General features: G+C 51.5%; 1 protein-coding gene and 1 long non-coding RNA gene across 6 annotated transcripts; one reads left to right on the forward strand and one right to left on the reverse strand.

Moving 5' to 3' along the window:
• Window positions 1-1,703: 1,703 nt before the first annotated feature.
• On the forward strand, window positions 1,704-19,664 carry ADORA3 (adenosine A3 receptor). 4 transcript variants are annotated; one of them, XM_039221663.1, is made up of 3 exons: window positions 1,704-1,871; window positions 15,654-16,123; window positions 18,606-19,664. In XM_039221663.1, exons 2-3 carry the CDS (start codon window positions 15,774-15,776, stop codon window positions 19,210-19,212), a joined length of 957 nt encoding a protein of 318 aa, XP_039077594.1. In that variant the 5' UTR covers window positions 1,704-1,871; window positions 15,654-15,773; the 3' UTR covers window positions 19,213-19,664. The 4 variants fall into 4 exon arrangements, with proteins under 4 accessions (XP_039077594.1, XP_039077596.1, XP_039077595.1 ...); XM_039221664.1 differs by lacking the exon at window positions 1,704-1,871 and adding an exon at window positions 16,422-16,506 and having other exon boundaries at window positions 14,885-16,123; window positions 18,606-18,951; XM_039221665.1 differs by lacking the exon at window positions 15,654-16,123 and having other exon boundaries at window positions 1,771-1,871.
• LOC120223492 lies at window positions 4,514-15,771 on the reverse strand. 2 transcript variants are annotated; one of them, XR_005526308.1, is made up of 7 exons: window positions 15,713-15,771; window positions 13,449-13,585; window positions 12,989-13,086; window positions 9,456-9,686; window positions 8,893-8,970; window positions 5,884-5,982; window positions 4,514-4,869 (listed from the first exon to the last, which is right to left on the reverse strand). It is a non-coding gene; the product is annotated as an uncharacterized LOC120223492 (long non-coding RNA). The 2 variants fall into 2 exon arrangements; XR_005526309.1 differs by lacking the exon at window positions 8,893-8,970.
• Window positions 19,665-19,732: the final 68 nt, after the last annotated feature.

Here is a 19,732-nt window from a genome sequence, read left to right on the forward strand (position 1 = left end):
CTTGTGACCTTGGGAAAATCATTTAACCTCTCTGAACTTCAGATTTCTCGTTTAGTGCAGTGATTCTCCACTAGGAGATTTTGCCCGCCCCGTGCCCAGGGAACATTTAGTGACATCTGGAGACATTTATGATGAGGGGTGTGAGGTGTTATTGGCATTTAGTGGGAAAGGCCGAGGATACCGCTAAACATCCTACAGTGCACAGATAGCGTCCCCACAGCAAAGAACTATCTGGTCCAAAATGTCCATAGAGCTGAGGTTGAGAAATCTTAGTTTAGAAATAATGTATGCAAAATGTCTGCCATAAAACAGGTAGGTGCTGCCTCAGTGGTAGCTATTGTTACCAAATCATCCACAGTGGTAGCTATTGTTACCAAATCATCCATTCAGTGTGGCTAATTGCAAACCAGATTCTGAGGAAGCAAGGATCATGCAAGTCCATCTCAGGTTCAGGAAAAGTCCCCATTGGTGGTACCTGAGGCCCACTGAATAGTTACGGCTGTTGTAGCAAAGAGGTTCAAAGTGGTGGCTCTGGAACCAGCCTGCCTGTGTTCAAACCCTGCCCTGGCCAAGCACTACACATATAACCTTGGGCAAGTCACTTATCCACAGTCTATAAACTAGGGATAATAATGAACCACCTGCCTCACAAAGGATGGATTGGCATAGATAGGAATCTGCTCTCCTATTATTTGCTGTTGTTACGAGGGGAATAAATACAGAGCCAGTGCCCAGGGGAGCCCTGATTTTAATAAGAAACTCTGAATTTCTTGATATGAAGAATGGAGGGGAACATAAACCAAACATAAAATGCGTAATTGACACAGCAATAGAAAGTTCATCAACCCACTAAGGACCCACTATGAGCGGCCGGGCAAGGTGCCAGATGTTTATAAATATCATCCCACTGAATCCCCTTGACAGCTCTTTGAAACGGCTTCTATTAACCTATTTTGATCTTTTTTTACAGACATGGAAATAGGTTCTAAGCAATTAAAGTAGCTTGCCCCAACTCTCCCAGCCTCAGGGTAGAGCTGGGGTTTGGAAGGAAGGGATGAGTCCAGTCCGTGTTTTGGTGGGCTGAAATTCACAAACACTCCACTCGGGGAAAATTCCAGGATATAAAACATGCAACCTGTTGGGATTCTCTGTATACAGGAAAGGAAGAAGAATGTAAAGCCAGGCATCTCTCTCTAGTACCGGCTGGGACCAATGACCTAGGGCATGGAGGGACGAGGAAAGAGGAGCACGATGCCAGGGACAGGTGCAGTCTTCACTTCTCTCCAGGGATAACTGCTAAGTCCAGAGGGCCACCTTGCATTGTCACTACAGCCTGAAGCCGCTTCTGGGAACATTTCCTGGTAATGGCTTAGGTCTGCCAGCTCGAGTTACTCAGCACTGGTGCTGTCTGCCATGAGGAGATATTTTCTAGAGGATTCCTGAGATGCCCCTCCCCTCACTAAATGTTTCATGAGGTTAGTGCTCTGTGTATGTGTGTGTGCACGCGCGCGCGTGCACATGTGTATGTAGTTGGATGACACCACAATACCCTGGGACTGAGGAGCCAGCAGAACCAGGAAAAGGTTCCTGGTAGAAGCTGTGGCCCTTCCTTTAAACAAACAGCTGTGTTTGGATAAAGACGGAAATAGTGCCTTAAAATAGCCAAGAGGCCTGAGTATATCCCAAGACTGGCAGTACTAAGGGGTCACACACTGATGCTCAGGGCTGAGGCTGTGACGTAGGTACTGTTTCTGGTCTTCCTGAGGGTCCCCTCCACTCCATCAGGTACCAGAAGGCATCACACCTGCTCGCACCCAGAGATCCCTCCCGAGGAGATCGCCGAACTCTGGGCCCCGATCACCCAGCAGAAGGTGAGGAGGAGCAAAGCACCGGCCCCAACGCCTCATATCATCCTGGTCCTGTGTGTTCTGCGGGAGGCTGTGTTCTTCCCCTGGGCAGAGATGCTCTCCCAAGTTCACTAACCTGGTTGTTTAAATATAGGCTACTGAGGGTGGGGGGGGGGGGCGCCTGAGTGGCTCAGTCGGTTAAGGGTCTGACTTTGGCTAAGGTCATGATCTTGCTGTTTGTGAGTTCGAGCCCTGCATCAGGCTCTGTGCTGACAGCTCAGAGCCTGGAGCCTGCTTCAGATTCTGTGTCTCCCTCTCTCTCTGTTCCTCCACCACTCGTGCTGTCTCTCTCTCTCTCAAAAATAAATTTAAAAAAACATTAAAAATTTTTAAATATAGGAGAGGAAACAGATGCCAGCTGGGCGGAAGTCCCCATGAAGACAGGGTTTTGGCGGTAGCTTGCTAAGGCTGATAAGGCCGTGGGGTGTGCTCCCAGATGGGCCTCTGCCAGTTTGCTTTTGGGTCTTTCTGAGGTTGCCCTGAGCCACCACCATCGGAACCTGGCTCCGCTCCAAGCTCTTCCTCATGGCTGACATGGAGAGCAGGGTTATTTTTAAACTGATCTTTGTGACTTCCTCTTGGCCTTCCTCCTTGCTCTCCTCTCTCCAAGGCCCTGAGAGCAGCTTCCTGGCCAACCCAACTGGAACTCCAGTGAAGGGGATACGTTTGCGCAGGGTCCTGGGAGGCAAAGGCTGGCTGTGCAGGGCAGGGGCCTGGTCCAAGGTGAGGGGGCACCGGGGCAGGAGAGAGTACTGGGGGTACAGCACACACCCCACAGGGGTCATGTGGAACTCATGGTTCCTGGGCTCTCCAGGGCCACATAGATGGGGACCAATGCCCTGAGCCAGGATCCTGCTGGGGGACCCACACTTTCTGGGCTGAGCTGTGCTGACCAGACCAGTGCACCCCAGCAGCATGAAGGGAACGCCCCTCCAGTGGCCCTCCCCCCCGGCCCCGGCTGGCAGAGTTCCAGAGGAGCACGTCTGGCTGGCTGTACCAAATTGTGTCGTGGCTGAATCACAGTGACAACTCCCCCCCCGCCACCCAGAATCCCCTGCAGTAGAGGAGGGGAGCTTTGCTGCTGGCCCTGGGACCTCTGGGGGCTGCCCTGGGGCAGGGGGGGAGGAGCCACACCCCTGCAGGAGGCCATGTGGGCTCTCTGGCCACTGTCCCTGGCTCCCTCTCGCTCCCACACCCACAGGCAGGCAGCCCGGGTGCAGCTGCCCTCACAATGGGCCCGTGGCCTGGGGCACAAGCCACAGCTCCTCCCAGGGGGCTCCTTCCTCATGTCTGCTGGGAGGACACTGACAGCACTCCCAGCCGCCACCAGGGATCACCCAGAGCCTGCGCTCTCCCCACCTCTAGGCCTGGCCCCACAGCCAGGACACCTCTCAGCTGGTGTCTCCTTCATCCAAGCAGCAGGGCTGAGGACGGGCGTGTAACATTCTGGGAACCTGATGGCTCCTCTCTGAGACACAGGGGAGCCGAGGCCCAGTCCTGACCAGTGGGGACCCCTGCAGCCCCTTGTGAAGTCAGGGAGAGCCAGACTGTGTCCCGCGGGCCAGTATCCATGTGATGCTCAGAAAGGCCTTTCCAGGTGAGAGTCTGGGTGGAGAACTAGGCCTTCACTCTGGGTTAGAGTCTGGGTCAAGAACTAGGCCTTGACTCTGGAGATTCCCTCTTTCGGGGAAGAGGGGTCCCCGGGGGCCTCTCTCTGTTGAATTCAGAATTTGAGACACACAACCTCTGTCACTCATCTGTGGAAACAGGCAAAAGCCAGCCCTCACAGCTGCGGCGGGCCGAGCAGCACAGTGGCCGAGCCAGTGACCACCAAGGAGGACGGTGGCCCTACCAGTGACAGCCAAGGAGGAAGCTGCAACCGTCATTCACAAACAGGGACATCCTGGGCAAGCTGCTTCATGTTTCTAAATGTCAGCCTCCCCAACCCGCCAAAAACAGATATGATGAAAATGATGGGCGCTTTGATATGGCCATGGCAAGGGTCAAGCGAGAGCCCGCGACAGGGCACTCAGTGTCGTGCCCAGAGAAGCCCACAGGAGGGCTGTCACGGTACTGCTGTGTGGGAGAGTCCCCAGCGTGGCTCGTGGTACACGGTGGGCAATGGAGACTTGATCCTGTTTTCCCTTCCTTCTTCTTCACCCTGACTTGAGGGGAGGTGACACAGGACAGTATGCCGGCCGGCCAACACTGCACACACAGTCGCGGTGGGCGGGGCGGGTGCTGGGTGCTCCTCATTTATTACACCTGCTCCCTCTGTGGGCCCTTGTCATCACCGGTGAAACAGGGAGTTGGACCCATTGTTTTCCAAGATCCGGTTCCGATTTAACGTGGACTTTCACGTGTGAAATGAGATCCACAGAAGGGTATGTGTGAGCTCTCTTCATCCCGCGACCACCCAGCAGAGTCGGGGCCTCCCTTCCTCCACAGCCTGGCAGCCCGTTTGCCCTTCTGTGACATGGCCGTGCCCTGAAGTTCATGTGTCTTCCTCCCACGGCCTCTCCCCCCGAGTCCCCTCCACCCCGCCCCAGCCAGTGGCCACGCTGGCCTCCCTGCAGATGTTTCCAGTTCATGGATTGCATGGAGTGCACGTTGGTCATTTGTTCCATTTGCTCAGAAACAACAGCCAGCATTATTGGCAGGAAACGCAGAGGGCGCGCCAAACTGCAGGGAAACACAAAAAGCCCTAGTCATGGGCATGGGGCGGCCTCGCGTTGGGGGAGGGAAGGAGTGCAGGCCGGGTTGTCTGGCAGTGACCTGGAGTTCTGCTGTGGCGGTGGAAGTCATGGTCACTGAAGCAAGTTCCAGCTCTCCTCTGGGCCGGGCCGGAGTGGGCCCGTTGACACATCATGGAGGGGACAAGGACGGGACGAGGTGCTATCTTGGAGACCGAGAGCAATTGCAGGCTGAACCTTGACCAAGAACAAATTCTGTTTCTTTGTTCCTTCAAAATCAGGAAAGATTGCAGGGTTAATGAAAGAGTAGATGATGTTTGGTGTGTAAGGTCGAGAGTAAACACAAATAAGTGTAATGCAAACTGAATCACGGGCCTCACGTGCCCTGGATATTTGCCGAGGGGAGGCCCCCTCATAGCATAGAGTAGTGCCTGGTGACTTGCCAGGTCCTCCAGACTGAGTGGCACACAAGGAATGGACACTACGATTCACGATTAGCATCATCTGAACTCGAGGCCCAGGCTGGAAGGGTTTCGCTTACACCAAGTTGGGCGCCCAGGTGGCCTCGGGGGCTAGTGAGCTGGACGGCTGCGTTTCCCCAGCCCCAGAGGGGTCGTGGGTGGGACTGTTGGTGAACCCACTCGGCAGGCCTCCTGATGTTTTCCTGGGCAAGCAGGTGCTCCCCCTCCCCCCTCAGAGTGGGGTAAGCAAGGTACTTCCTGGTAAGTGTGAAGAATGGGGATAGGCATTATAGGCTCTGGAAATCTCCTTTGCACACTTCCCATTTCCGAAGCCCAGGATGCATGGGGGGAGGGATCAGAATGGAGAAGGGGCTCTTCACTGAGAGGCACAGGATCCAGGGGCACATCCTTAATGGATTCCCAATAACCCTGTATCTCATCGTTTGTAGTAGGGTGGTAGATACGGATTTTTTTTTTTTTTTTTTTTTGAGAGATGTCTCTCTTGCAAACGCAAGAGCGGGAACAAGGGAGGGGCAGAGAGAGAGGGAGATACAGAATCCAAAGCAAGCTCCAGGCTCTGAGCTGTCAGCACAGAGCCTGACGTGAGACTCGAACCCACAAACTGTGAGATCATGACCTGAGCTGAAGTCAGATGCTTAATCACCTAAGCCACCCAGGCACTCCAGTCGGCATGGAATGTTTTAATTCAGTGTTCATCAGGTACTGCCTAAGTGGAGCTCTGGCTGGGTGCTGGGGAGGCCCTGACAGTGAAACAGTCTCCCCCCACCCACCCCCGCTTCGCCCCAGAGCCCTCACACACACTTGTGCAGAGAGTAGAGAGCCAGCACCATGGACCAGCTTCCAAATGACACCTCCTGTGCATGTCACTTCACTTGGTCTTCACTCAGGGGTCTTTGTTACCTATCAAAGGGGCAAGGAAGACACAGAGAGTAAACACTTTGTGTAACATCATCCGTGCAGAAACGGAATTGACAGCAAGAAAGACGGGTGGAGTTTGAAGCGCAGGGCTGCAGTGGATAGCTCGCGGGCAGGCGTGCAGTGGAACCGGCCTGCCTCTGTGTGAAGGGACATCTTGCTGTGGGCACATCTGGGGTGCTCTGGTGTGGAAAGGCACTGCCGGTGTGGGACGATGTAACTTAGGGCACCCACAATTCCCCCATTAGCCAGGATTGACAGGCAGACTGTCAGGAGTCAAGCAAGGTGATGAAAGAAGGAAAGACCAACCCAACCGTGGGCTTGGTTGGAGGGTTCCAGGCTATCTGGCTGGGGATTCAGAGAGACGTGGACCGAAGAGCCAGCAAAACAGAACAAGCAAAGAGCCCCTCCTTGGAGGGGAGTCACTGGGAGAATCAGCCCTGGGGAATCACAGGAACTGGGGAGCACATTTTTATGGATTCCCAACCATAAGAGTCCCTAATCAATTCTGCTGGGGAAGAAACCCGGCTGCTTCTCCAGGGCTGATCTTGCACTAGGCACTCTGAGCATCAGTTTCCCACAGTGCTCCATCCCTCCCCAAATCCTCGTGTCCTGGGACGTCTACGCTGTGCTCAGACAAGTCACCCGACTTCCGGAGTCCTGTTACATCATGTGTCAGAATGAGGTGGCCAGCCAGGGCCAGAGGAGGTTCTCGGTCCTGCAGACAGAGCAGTGATGAGTAAGGAGGGGATGAGCTAGTTGTGATGTGAAGGGGAAATGAGCAGAGTGAGACAATGAAAAGTACGTGTGTGAGTGTGTGTGTGTGTTTGTGTGTGTGTGTAAGAGGGCACACCTTAGATCTACCACAGAGATGAGAGAATGACACGGGCTGTTGCATATGCAAATTCGGAAACCACAAAATGTGATGCAAATATCAGACATTCTCTCCGAGGGTCCCTTTCACTAGGGCCCTAACTGGTCACACACTATTTTCTATCTGCACTGTTTTGAGACTGAAGTTAGATGCAAAAAAAACCCTATTTCTGCTGAGGAGGAGGTCTCCCTGTGTGCCTCCTGACTCCCCCCTGGATGCTGAGAGGTGCGGTCAGCACTCTTGTAGGGCGAGGAGAAGACAGGCTCAAGAATAACACGTTATACGTTCAGTGAGGGTTTATCCCCCGTCTCGTTTGTGCCAGGTTCTATTTTAGGCTCTTGGTACTTTTGGGAGAAGGGGACTGGGAGGGAGATCTACAGGTTGAATAAGGCAGCATTTCTTATGGAGTTTACTTTTACTAGCTAGTGGGAGAAGCTGTCATGTAAATAAATTACAAATGGTGTAATAATACACACTCAAATAGAGGCATGTGTCAGCTGGTGCGGGTGTACAGGGGAGGAAGCTGTTGACTCAGTCTGTTAGTGACTTCAATCCTTCGTGGAAGTGGGTGGGGTGTACATAAATAAAAATAAAGTCTACCTGGGGGAATCATAATAGTAGGCCCTGCACAGCACCATTCCTAAGGGAGTGTTTCCTAGATAGTGTTTGCTGGAGAGCAATACTTCAGGAGTTGTACTAAAAGCTTTTCCTCAAAGAGCTCAACAAACCCCAGGGGGCATTTTCAGCCTCATCATTTTTTTTCCCTTTTGTCCAAACCAGTCATCTAAAATAGGATTGTGGGGACACCTGGGTGGCTCAGTCGGCTGAGCGTCCAGCTTCCACTCAGATCATGATCTTGCGGTTCATGAGTTTGAGCCCGTGTCAGGCTCAAAAGCTGGAGCCTGCTTTGAATCCTCTGTCTTCCTCTCTCTGTCCATCTCTCTCTCTTTCTTTCTCTCAAAAAATAAATAGACATTTAAAAAACAAATGAAAATAAAATAGGATTCTGGACCACTTGTCGAGGAAAAGAATCTCACTCCAAAGTTATGGAGGGCCTGATGAGAATCTTCGCACAGCAGCCTGGCATAATCACCCTTCACAAAGAACGTTAGTGCTCCTTCTAATGTTCTACACGTTTATTACTCATACCTTGCCTGCTTTCAAAAAGGATGGGAGGTTGCTCCTAGTAAACGAATAGGGCATGACAGACTCGCTCTCACATCAGGAGCTCAGGGATGACATGGGCCTGAAGATGCCCTGGAAAACAGATGCAAAGCATGGTGACTGAGACAGAACACCATCTCCAAGCCTCTTCACTGCCCTTGCCAACCTGAGCTGCACAAAGCTCTCCCGCTAAGCAGTGACAAAAAGCAAGCTAGTTTATTAAGAAAAGCAACCTCTTGGCTAGCACTCAGCTCCTCAGTGAAATCTACCCTAGAAAGAAACTTTCTACAAGGAATATGGCCACAGATCGTTCCCCTCAGTCATGATGAAATGCTGAGACGTACTTCGTATGACAGCTTTCTATATTTACGTTTAATAAGAAGCAGAGAGAATCAGGTTTTCAGGGAAGGCATTTAGCAGGGAACTAATGCAATATGGTATCATGGTGCTGCTGTCTGATCACAGACAAGGTGCAAGAGAGGCACGTGGAGAACGCAGAGAGAGAGCGGTCGGCTGCCCACTGCTGGCCCAGAACCACCCTCTTCTCAGCAAAGCTGGAGGGCACACAATCGACGTGACAACACCCTGCCCCCAATAGCTGGCTCGGCCTCTGACACGAGGCTCACCCATTAGGACACTGAAGAATTTCTGCCTCAAATGACAAACTGGGTTTTGGCGTAATTGATACGGTACTGTTTTATGGGGGTCACTGGGAAGAGCCAAGGCTTTGAAGCCAAGACAGACTTGGGTCTGTGCCCAGGCCCTGTCATTCACTGGCTATGTTGCTGAGAACAAGTCACTCAGTTGTCTCCACACCTTAGTTTCCTCCTCTGTGAAATGGATCTAACAGTACTTACCTACAGGATTGCTACAGAATTGTAAACACACGTGGCAACGTGCCCAGCACACGGTGATTGGCATTGTCTCAATGGCGGCTGTTGTGAGAATAAATACGAAAGGCCTTGTGGAGGAGGAGGGGAAGACACACGTCAGGGGAAGATGGAGGATGCTTCTCCCCTGCTGTGGTAGGGGGTTTGCACCCAATTCACTAAGGAGCACCATCACATATGTTAGGTGGAAGGTTAAAAAAAAAAAGAGGGGACAGGATACGGCCTTGCTGTAAACTAAATGTTTACATTCCTGCACGTTCTGGTGTGTAGACAGTGTGGGGGTTGACACCAGGATATACAGTTGAGTCCTGAGGCCTGCCCGCTTTGGGATTTGGGGTAACACCGTGCATGGGTGATTACAAGAAGCCTGGGGCTGAGTTGTGAAGACCCCCAGAGCGTTTTGAGAAGTCACGGGACAGGAGGCTCACCGGCAAAGGCCAGCAAAACTGCCCACGGAAGGAAGAGGACTGGCCAGAGCCTGGCAGGTACCAAGGGAGGGACCAGTGACGTAGGTATGGCAGGGACCTCACCTGGCAAGCCCTCTCCCGGTCTTCTCTGTCCTCCCCTGAGATGAGGAAGTCTGTGAGAGGCTTCTGTCCCTGCGGCCCCCCTGACCTTGGTACAGAGACGGCCTTGAGCAGACCTCTCCAGCCTCCGGACCTCAGTTTCTTCTGCCGTGAGCAGAGATGGAGAATACGGGCCTCTCGGGTGGTGGTTTCGTTAACTGAGTGAAGCAGAGTGTGTGGGCAGAATGGCGCACTCTAGAGAAAAACACAAGCACTGTTTTTCTTGGAATACTCACAAGCTTGAAAGCAGAAGAGGCTTCTCTTCTTGAGTCAAGAGCATTGAATTTAGTGCGGCCCAGAAATATTCCATGAGATTGAATTGAGCTTAGGCAGTTGGCGATCTATCCTTGTCTCCTTTGCCCTTAATTCTCCATTCCTTCGCGTTCTGTACCATCTGAGGTCGCTGGCTAAGGCGCTGAAAGGGGATGCCACCAAGTCCTCCCAGCTTCTAGTTTTCTCGCTCAGCCTGCGTCCTGAGAGGCTGTGGGAATGTGCTTCCACCTGGTGGTCACTGCTGAGCATAGCGCCCCGGCAGAGGCACAGGAATAAGCCTTGTGGACATTTGAAGCTGGGGCGGGGAAGCCTCTGCCCAGGGTAAGACTCTTGGAGTCTGAACATCTTGGGTCCCTCGAACCTGGAACAAACCTAAAGTTAGCCGAACCCTTCCCTGGACTCTCCATTAGGGCCTTGGAGGCCTTTGACACACGTGGTACGCCGGGGTGTCTGGAGGGTGAGGCATGCATCCCTCCAGGAGTTTCCCGTTGTTGAGCAGGATTTCCTGTTGCTCAGAGTGAAGGAACCTTGACCTCTCCCACCTTCCCCCCGCCCTCTGCCCCTTACTGGTTCTGGGTGAGTATCCTGAACTCAGGCCACAGTCTGTGTGGCCCAAATCAGCAGGCCCTAGTAGAAGCCCCCTGGGGACAGTGCCTCCAGACCAGCCCCTGGAGGAAGGCTTGTGGAAAGGCCCAGCCATCTCCTCCTGGGCTGACAGAGAGCAAGGAAGGGAAGAGCTGGGAGAGGCCACCTCACTCTTTTTAAGCCTCCGCTGTTGGCTAGCTCTGTACAACTGTAAGGTTTTGGGGAAGTGGTGACTGACGGGGCCAAGAGGAAGCGGACAAACTGATTTTGTGCAACTCTGCAAGCAGCAGTGGAGTCCGCATGAGCCAGCACCAGGCCGGAGCCCCTGCCTCCTGGCTGCCCCACATTCTGTCTCAGCGGCCACCGGGACCACTTTCTAGGGTCCAGAGGGTTTTTTCTTTCTCCCCTGGGCTCCCATTCACACAGCATCTTGCTCTGAGTGCAGTGGGGTTCCTGGGGCTTTTCAGGCTTGTCTGAGAGGCTGCAAAGGAGCCAATGAACATCTGTCTGGCCAGCCTCTCATGACATTAAGCAGAACCCCAAGGGCAAGGTTGCAGCCCTGTGACTGCACTGTCTCCAGGGGCGTCAGGCCAGGGTTTGGGATAGGTGAGGCCTTTCCCTGGGACTTCAGAGACCTTTCCTGTGGTTCAGGTTGATGGAGCCTCCCCGATCCTTGCCTTCTCCATGGAATTTTTTTAGTAAAACCGAAACAGACGCGGCCTTCTTTTAGATGGGGAAATCCCCTGAGCCACATCTCACTTATAACTTATTACTTTACAATTTTTTTTTTGGCACTCTGGTCCAACGAAAGATTTTCTTTCTATTCCAGACCTCCCCCTGAGGCCCCACCAAGTGGCCTGCTCGTTTCTCTACCTCTCCGTAATTCAGAGCAGGTACCAGACCTACACTGTGCTAGCATTCCGTTCCCATGGTCTTGGCGCCTCCTTCTTTTCCATGCATGAGGTTAGCATCTCCTAATGATAATATGGCAACGTCAAGTTCAGGGATGCCTTGTACTTGTGAAAGCTTCACATGGCTATTCACTTGCCCATTCGGTTACTGTAGCCAGGAGCCTGGGTTTGAACACTGGCTCTGCAACTTCCTAGCTGTGAAATCCTGGGCAAGTTACTTCACCTTTCTTTTCTTTTTTCTTTTTTTAGTGTTTACTTTTTTTTTTTTTTTTGAGAGAGAGAGATAGAGACAGTGTGATCAGGGGAGGGTCAGAGAGAGGGAAATACAGAATCCGAAGACAGCCTCCAGGGTCTGAGCTAGCTGTCAGCACAGAGCCTGACGCGGGGCTCGAACCCACGAATCGTGAGATCATGACCTGAGCCAAAGTCGGACACTTAACCGACTGAGCCACCCAGGTACCCCTAGTGTTTACTTATTTTTGAGACAGAGAGAGACAGAACGTGAGCAGGGGAGGGACAGAGAGAGAGGGAGACATAGAATCTGACACAGACTCCAGGCTGAGCTGTCCCCATAGAGCCCAAGGCAGGGCTCGGACTCAAACCGTGAGATCATGACCTGAGCCAAAGTCGGACGCTAAACCGACTGAGACACCCAGGCGCCCCAAGTTACTTCACCTTTCTGACCCTCAGTTTGCTCAGCCATGATTATAGTATCCATTTCATCAGAGAGCATTGAATGAGACCATGAAAGTAAAACGCTCACTGTGGCAGGTGGTACGAGGGAACGTACTTAACAGGTCCTAGCTGACTTGCTGGCATTCTGTACTTAGTGCCAGGCTGATGCCCCCTGGTTCACTGAGGAGCTTTCCTATTCATTCATTCATTCATTCATTCATTCATTCATTCATCAGAAACATACTTGAGCATCTGCTATCTGCCAGGCATTGTGGCAGGGCTAGAAATGATGAATGGAGACCCCTACGCTCCAGGGGCATAGATATCAGGGGAGAGGCTTATAAACACAGCAGGGTGAGGGAATGTCTGGGAAATTCTCTTCAGGGTCCTGTTTGAGAATAGTCTTGAAGGAAAAGTGCATGTGCTCTAGGTGGACACGGGGAGAAGAGCTTTCTAAGCTAGACGCACACCGGAGAGGAAATCATGGTGGTGCTTGTGGTTTGGGAGGTGGGGGGAATCCAGGCACCAGGAGGCTGCGGGGCCGGGAGACCCCACCTCGAAGGGTCTCGTTTGTCATTCCAAAGAGGCCGGACTTGATCCTGAGGGCTGCATAGAGGCTGTGGGGGGACTTGCTTCTGGAGAAGGCTCGGGGGGCTGAGACGGTGTGTCCATGAGACATGAGGGAAGTTACCCAAGAGCAGCTGTAGGGTGTGTGTTGGGGGGTGGGGAAGCAAGATGACCATCTGCCCTGGCCTCTCTGTCTTCTTTTCCAGGCTGGCTTCTGGTGCTCGGCCTGGAGCGAAAAGTTAGCTCAGGACCCAATACGAGGCAAAAATGCTAAGTAATGTGGAAATCTCTCTCCTCATCCCTCCAATCACCCCCTGAGCACGGATGGGTTTGGCCTTGCCTTGTTCCCAGACAGGAAATGTCCAGAGAATTCAGGAGACAGAATTCTCAGGTGGGAAGAGGTGGGTAGGTCAAGGTGTCCCAGGTGCAGCCTGGGCCCTCCTTTTCCCCCTGGATTATTCTCTCACAGGCTATTCTTGCACTTACCACACTGCTCTTGTCACGGGTGTGGGGACACAAAGCCCTCTCCATGGCTTCTCTAACCCAGCCGAGATGGGCTAGATCCAGAAAGATTCACTCAGGTCCTAAGGGAGGATGAAAGGGGCAAGAATCAGGTTTCCAGCTCTAGCTGTAGAATCCATCCCCAAGGCTTCGGTCCACTTTCCATGGCTGGATCCGTGGCTCAGGTACTTTCCTGGCCTCTACCACCTTCTCCCTCCCCCAGCTTCCGGTTCATAACCACGCAGCTCCCCTCCACCACCTCTTTCTGTAAATGTGGGCGCTGTCTGTTGTCTGATCAGCTCTCAAACGTGGGGCAAGGCAGACTTGGGGTGGCCAAGCCCCCCCAAGAAACCACCCCCTTACTGTACATTCACCCCAGCCTGGCGACATGGCTGGTCCCCACACCAGAGCATCTTTCTCTCACATATTGGCTACTCAGTGCTACCTGGTGGCAAAGGGCCAGCGGAGAGGGTACGTCTTTTTCACAGCGGGTCACCAAGATTCAACAACTGCTTTAGGGCGAGAGCGACTTCTCTCGGTAGCACACAGCCTCCTGGAAATTGCTGTCTGTGACTTCCTCCTCTGAAGTAGAGATAAAGAAGGCAGTTGCAGTAGAACCTTTTGTGAGAAGCCACGCTGTAGGCTGACTTCTCCAGTTCTCACAGTGCAGGGATGCGGACATGGTTGACCCTAGAAAAAGCTGGAATGGCAGAGATGCTGCTGGGGAGAGCGCCTCTTAATGTCTGGGAGGTTCGGCCAGGGTGAAGTGGCAAGTCTAGGAGGCATAGGCAAGGTTATTCAGACTTGGGCCAACCTGAGATGAGGTGGAGGGAGCAGAGGACGGCGAGGAGGCCACGGCCCCGAGGCCTCTCACCAGTCCGGGCAAGGACGGGAACAACGCTGTCGTCGGTGTTGGTTCCGGCTGCACACGGATTGGGGTTATTTAAGGCGACTATTACAAACCCTTTGATCCACTGTGTGAGCTCAGGCCCACCCATCCTTCTTGCTGGCTCTCTAAATAACCCCTCTGGCAGGACCCAGACGCACCTGAGCCTTAACCTGGACCTTAAGTAACAACTGCATCTAAGTGTCTGATTTCCAGAAGCTTCAGACCAGGTGATGAGCAACCTCCAGGGAAGGGGTCTGGTTCCTCTTTACGTGCAGGTGAGGGTGGCCGAGTGGGAGGGGTGTGCTGTGTGATTGTGTGCACGCGTGGCCCTTTCCCTCCTTTCTGCCTGGCTGGTCATCTTGTGGTCCTGCTCTTCCTCAAAGAGATTTGTCACTGGGGTGGCTGCTGGTATGAGGGCAAGTGAGACACTGGTGGGCCTGTGGGCTGGCAAGGGGAAATGTGGAGTCAGCAGATGTGATGCTCATGGGAGGCGCTGAGTATTTTTGCCCTTCTAAGCAGGGGATCTTAGCTTGTCCCTTTGGCAAAGGATCTTATATATATATATAATTTTTTAATGTTTACTTATGTTTGAGAGACACAGAGAGAGGCAGACTGTGTGAGTTGGGGAGGGACAGAGAGAGAGGGACACACCGAATCTGAAGCAGGTTCCAGGCTCCGAGCTGTCAGCACAGAGCCCAACACGGGGTTCAAACTCACAGACTGCAAGATCGTGACCTGAGCTGAAGTCAGATGCTTAACTGACTGAGCCACCCAGGCCCCTGGACAAGGGGTCTTTGATGCAAAAAGCTGGGTCCCATTTGGCCTCGGTGCTTGCCGTCTGCACAGTCTTAGTCTTCTGTCCAGGCTACTGTAACAGAGTCCTGAAGACTGGGTGGCTTATAAGCTGTAGAAACTCTGTTCTGGAGGCTGGGAAGGCCAAGGTCAAGACACTGGCAGCTTTGGTGTCTGTTGAGAGACAGCTTCCTGGTTCATGAATGGCAGGAGGGGTGAAGGAGCTCTTTGGGGTGTCTCTTATAAGTCACTAATCCCATGCCTGAGGGCTCCATCCCCATGACCCAGGCACTTCCTAAAGACCCCACCTCCTAATACCATCACTTTGAGGATCAGATCTCAACATATAAATTTGGAGGGACACAGTCAGTCTATATAACATGCACTTTAAAAAACACAAATTCTGGCTAAAGCTGCCACCAAAATCTATTTCTTGTTCCCCTGTGGCTCCTGTTTGTCTCCTTGTCACGGGATCTTTCTGCTAAGTCAGCAGAAAGCCAGAATAGAAGACTCTGTGTTTCCACTGCTCTCCCACAGAGCACTACACTTCCATCCGGTCCCCCAGTGAATGAATTTGGAGCCTACTCCATGCCCCTCGCACCCCTCCTCTTCTCTTTCCATCTTCTTGCTGAACGTTCCTGGTCTGTGCTTCCTCTTGGCCCATCTTACTTCCTGAAACACCCCTGAAGAGGGTTGCTTATCTTGATGGAGCTCGGGTAGCCCTCTGGGGACAGAAGGCAGAGGTCTTGAGCGTGTCAGTCTGGGGAACTAAGAGCCGCAGCACTTTCAGATTCAGCCCACATAGAATTGTCTCCACGCTTCCGGGAACCCAGGGATGTGTGGCCCGCAAAGAGGCAAGAAGTGATTGCCCCCCAATGGGTTCTCTCTAAGAAAAGGTTGTGGAGGGGGGTGTCTCTACGGGAGTGTGTCATCGGAGAAGAGAAGAAATGAGCGAGTTGTGAGTTTCAGACTTTGCTGCTACACCCGGACTTCCTAGTGAGGTACCTGGAAAGAAGAGCTTGACTCACCAGGTCCACACGGATCCTGTCAGCACGACTACTACTTAGGAGGCTCCTTGGGGAGAGCAAGATGGCTGTCAATGGCACTGCCCTATTGTTGGTCAATGTGACCTACATCACCGTGGAGATTCTCATCGGGCTCTGTGCCATAGTGGGCAATGTGCTGGTCATCTGGGTGGTCAAGCTGAACCCCAGCCTGCAGACCACCACCTTCTATTTCATCGTCTCCCTGGCCCTGGCTGACATTGCTGTTGGGGTGCTGGTCATGCCTTTGGCCATTGTCATCAGCCTGGGCATCACAATCCACTTTTATAACTGCCTTTTCATGACCTGCCTGCTGCTGATCTTCACCCACGCCTCCATCATGTCCTTGCTCGCCATTGCTGTGGACCGATACCTGCGGGTCAAGCTCACGGTCAGGTAAGAGGGCAGGTGTGATGGAGGTGCCTGGGACATGGGGCTGCACAGTTCAGATCCCAGACAATTTTTCAGTGGAAACAAATCCAGACTGGCCTCTGAACTTGAAAGAGGGCACTACATTTCTGTTCACCATTTGGTGTGTGAGGGGTTTAACAATGCTGAACTGGGACTCTGGAACTGAGGAATGTTCGATCCCTCTCCACTGACTGTGGGCGCGTATGCTCTGGCCCCAGGGGCAGCTAAGGATGATGAAAGCTTTATGCATCTTTAAGTAGTAAAAAATGTCCTTGCGTTTTAGAAATGTTGGAACCCCACTAGATAATATAAGGAGCGAACAGAAAAGAAAAGGAGGAGATAAATGGATGGTTCCGTCCTTTGCAAATGTAGGTTATTTTAAAGTTACTTTAACTTTGCTTCCTCTTCCATGTAGAGAAGGCAGTCAAAAAGTTCTCCACTGCAGAAAACAATAATAACTGTTCCTGAATAGAATAGACCTGCCAATGGAGACATCTCATTCCCCAGGTGTCCTGAATGGTAATTGTCTTATATTCCTGCTCTCTGGCCTTGGGGAAGAGACCTGCAGAGGAACCTGCGAACAAGCTTTTGATAGATACTAAAAAGCCAGAGAGGTCTAAGCCCAGACCTTGAGCTCTGAGTTGGGACAAGTTGTTTAACTTTCTCTGCTTTGGTTCCTCATCTTTCCACAGTGGTTAAGACACTCTGAACTCAGACTTGCCTCCTTTCCATTTTTACCTCTGCCGCTTCCAGCTTGTGCAGGTTACTTGCCCGTTTTTTTTTCTCACCTATTAAGTGGAGACAGTAACTGCAACTTCCTCATAAAATTCCATAGATTCGGGTGCCTGGGTGGCTCAGTCGGTTAAGCATCTGACTCCTGGTTTTGTCTCGGGTCATGATCTCATGGTTTGTGATCCCGAGCCCCTGTCAGGCTCTGCACTGACAGCCGTGAAACCTGCTTGGGATTCTGTCTCTCTCTCTCTCTCTCTCTCTCTGCCCCTGCCTCCCTCTCAAAATAAATAAATAAACATTTAAAAAAAAATTACATAGTCCACACATGTAAAGCTCTTAGAGAAATGCCTCCAGGGCGCCTGGATGGGGCAGTCAATTAACCATTCCACTCTTGATTTCCGCTCAGATGATCTCACAGTTTTTAAGTTTGAGCCCAGTGTGGCTGACAGTTAAGGGCCAGCCTGGGATTCTCTCTCCCTCTCTCTCGCTGCCCCTTCACCCACTGTGCTCTTTCTCTCTCAAAATAAATAAATAAACAAAAAAATAATATCTATCTAAAAAAAACCCAAAATGCCTGCCTAGTCTGTGCTTGATCAATGGTAGTCCAAACTATCGTTTTCCTCATTAGTCAGCAATGAAATGGACATTATCATAAACATAGTTTTCATTTGTTGTGAGATTTTTTATTTTTTTTAATGTTTATTTATTTTTGAGAGCGAGACAGAGCATGAGTAGGGATAGGGGCAGAGAGAGAGGGAGACATAGAATCTGAAGTAGGCTTCAGGCTCCGAGCTGTCAGCACAGAGCCTGACACAGGGCTAGAACTCATAAACTGCGAGATCATGACCTGAGCCAAAGTCAGACACTCAACCAACTGAGCCACCCATGTGCCCCTGTTGTGCGATTTAACTGAGCTAAAGTCTCCTGAGGACACAGTTGGTACTTAACACAGTCAGTTTTCTTCTCATAGTCTGTGTGGAATGTTGTCCGGAAGGATGGTGGAGGAAGAGATGATGACTCTTGGTGGATGAGTTGTTTTAGGTCCTGGAAGCACTTGAACATGACCTCCACAACTCCACAGACCCAAGTGACTCAAACACCAAGCGTGGATACCATTGCGAAGAGAGAAGCAGGGGCAGGCACAGGTAGGGGGAGAGGTGGGGGGGGGAGGGTGGCAAAGTATAATTCGCGGGCTTCAGCAAAACCGCCAAATGAAACAAGGCAGAGGGCAGCCAGAAACCTTTGAGATCATTTCTCACCAGGTAGGTGATGCCAGGAGACTTAGAAAACTCTTATCCTCACAGGAGTCAAGGAATTCTTGAGCTGTGAGTGTAGCAACATAGTTCTAATTCTACATTGTCCATTCTACATTGTCTTCATTTTTTTATAAAAGGGGAGATGCCTGGGTGGCTCAGTCAGTCAAGCGTCTGACTTCAGCTCAGGTCATGATCTCGTGGTCCGTGAGTTCGAACCTGGCGTCGGGCTCTGTGCTGACAGCTCAGAGCCTGGAGCTGCTTCGGATTCTGTGTCTCGCTCTCTGTCTGCCCCTTCCCTGCTCCTGCTGTCTCTCTCTGTCTCTCAAAAATAAATAAACATTAAAAAATATATTTTTTTAAAAAGTCCCCGGAGAAATTTGCAGGAATGCCAATGCTTTACAGACTCCCCCATCCCCACCCCCCACAACTCCTTTAGCAATTCCTCCTGTGGACTCACCCATTCTCTTCCATTCAAATAGATACAGGAGGCTCACCACTCAAAGAAGAATATGGTTGGCCCTGGGCCTTTGCTGGCTGGTGTCATTCCTGGTGGGACTGACCCCCATGTTTGGCTGGAACATGAAACTGACCTCGGAACACTACAGAAATGTCACCTTCCTTTCATGCCGGTTCCGTTCAGTCATGACGATGGACTACATGGTCTACTTCAGCTTCTTCACTTGGATTTTAATCCCCCTGGTTGTCATGTGTGCCATCTATCTTGACATATTCTATGTCATCCGGAACAAACTCAATCAGAGCTTTTCGAGCTCCAAAGAGACAGGCACGTTTTACGGACGGGAGTTCAAGACGGCCAAGTCTCTGTTTCTGGTTCTCTTCCTGTTTGCTTTGTCCTGGTTGCCTTTATCCATCATCAACTGTATCACCTACTTCCATGGCGAAGTGCCACAAATTATGCTGTACTTGGGCATTTTGCTCTCCCACGCTAACTCCATGATGAACCCTATTGTCTATGCTTATAAAATAAAGAAGTTCAAAGAAACCTATGTTTTGATCTTCAAAACCTGTATGATCTGCCAGTCCTCTGATTCCTTGGACCCAAGCACTGATCAGACTTCTGGGTAGTGATCCACGAAAGACCACTCTTTATCCCATTGACCTTCGGATTCAACATCAGTAAACACTTGAAGACCTCTCCAGTTGAGCCAAGGGCTTTCATGTCCTTAATTCCTTCTACTGAGGTGAGGAGCATTTGACTGGCTGCCTCCAGTTGGAACCCCCTGACACTCCTCTCCATTATCCAATTTTTTCCTTGTCTTTCTTCTGATTCTATGTTCTGGACGCCTGACTTGGAGAAAGTATTCTACTGTTACTACTGCCTCCAGGTTTGGGAAGAAGTCAAGGAATCTGAAGGATGCTTTGTTGACTTACTGATGAAAGGTCCCGATCTGTCTGGATATGTGGAGTGGGGACTCAGCCCCTCTCTGTCGTGGAACTAAGCAGAGAACCTTATGCCAGCAGATCCTGCAGAGATGGTGGGAACAGAGTTTAACAAAGGGGGACTTAAACTGCTGAATTCACCAGTATTTGGATAAATGTATTTGAGTAAATAAAAGATGATGGCTAACTATTGTGTAGCCCCCTG

This window comes from Hyaena hyaena, unplaced genomic scaffold, assembly GCF_003009895.1.
Source record: "Hyaena hyaena isolate Hyena2069 unplaced genomic scaffold, ASM300989v1 scaffold_993, whole genome shotgun sequence".
Lineage (NCBI taxonomy): Eukaryota > Metazoa > Chordata > Mammalia > Carnivora > Hyaenidae > Hyaena > Hyaena hyaena.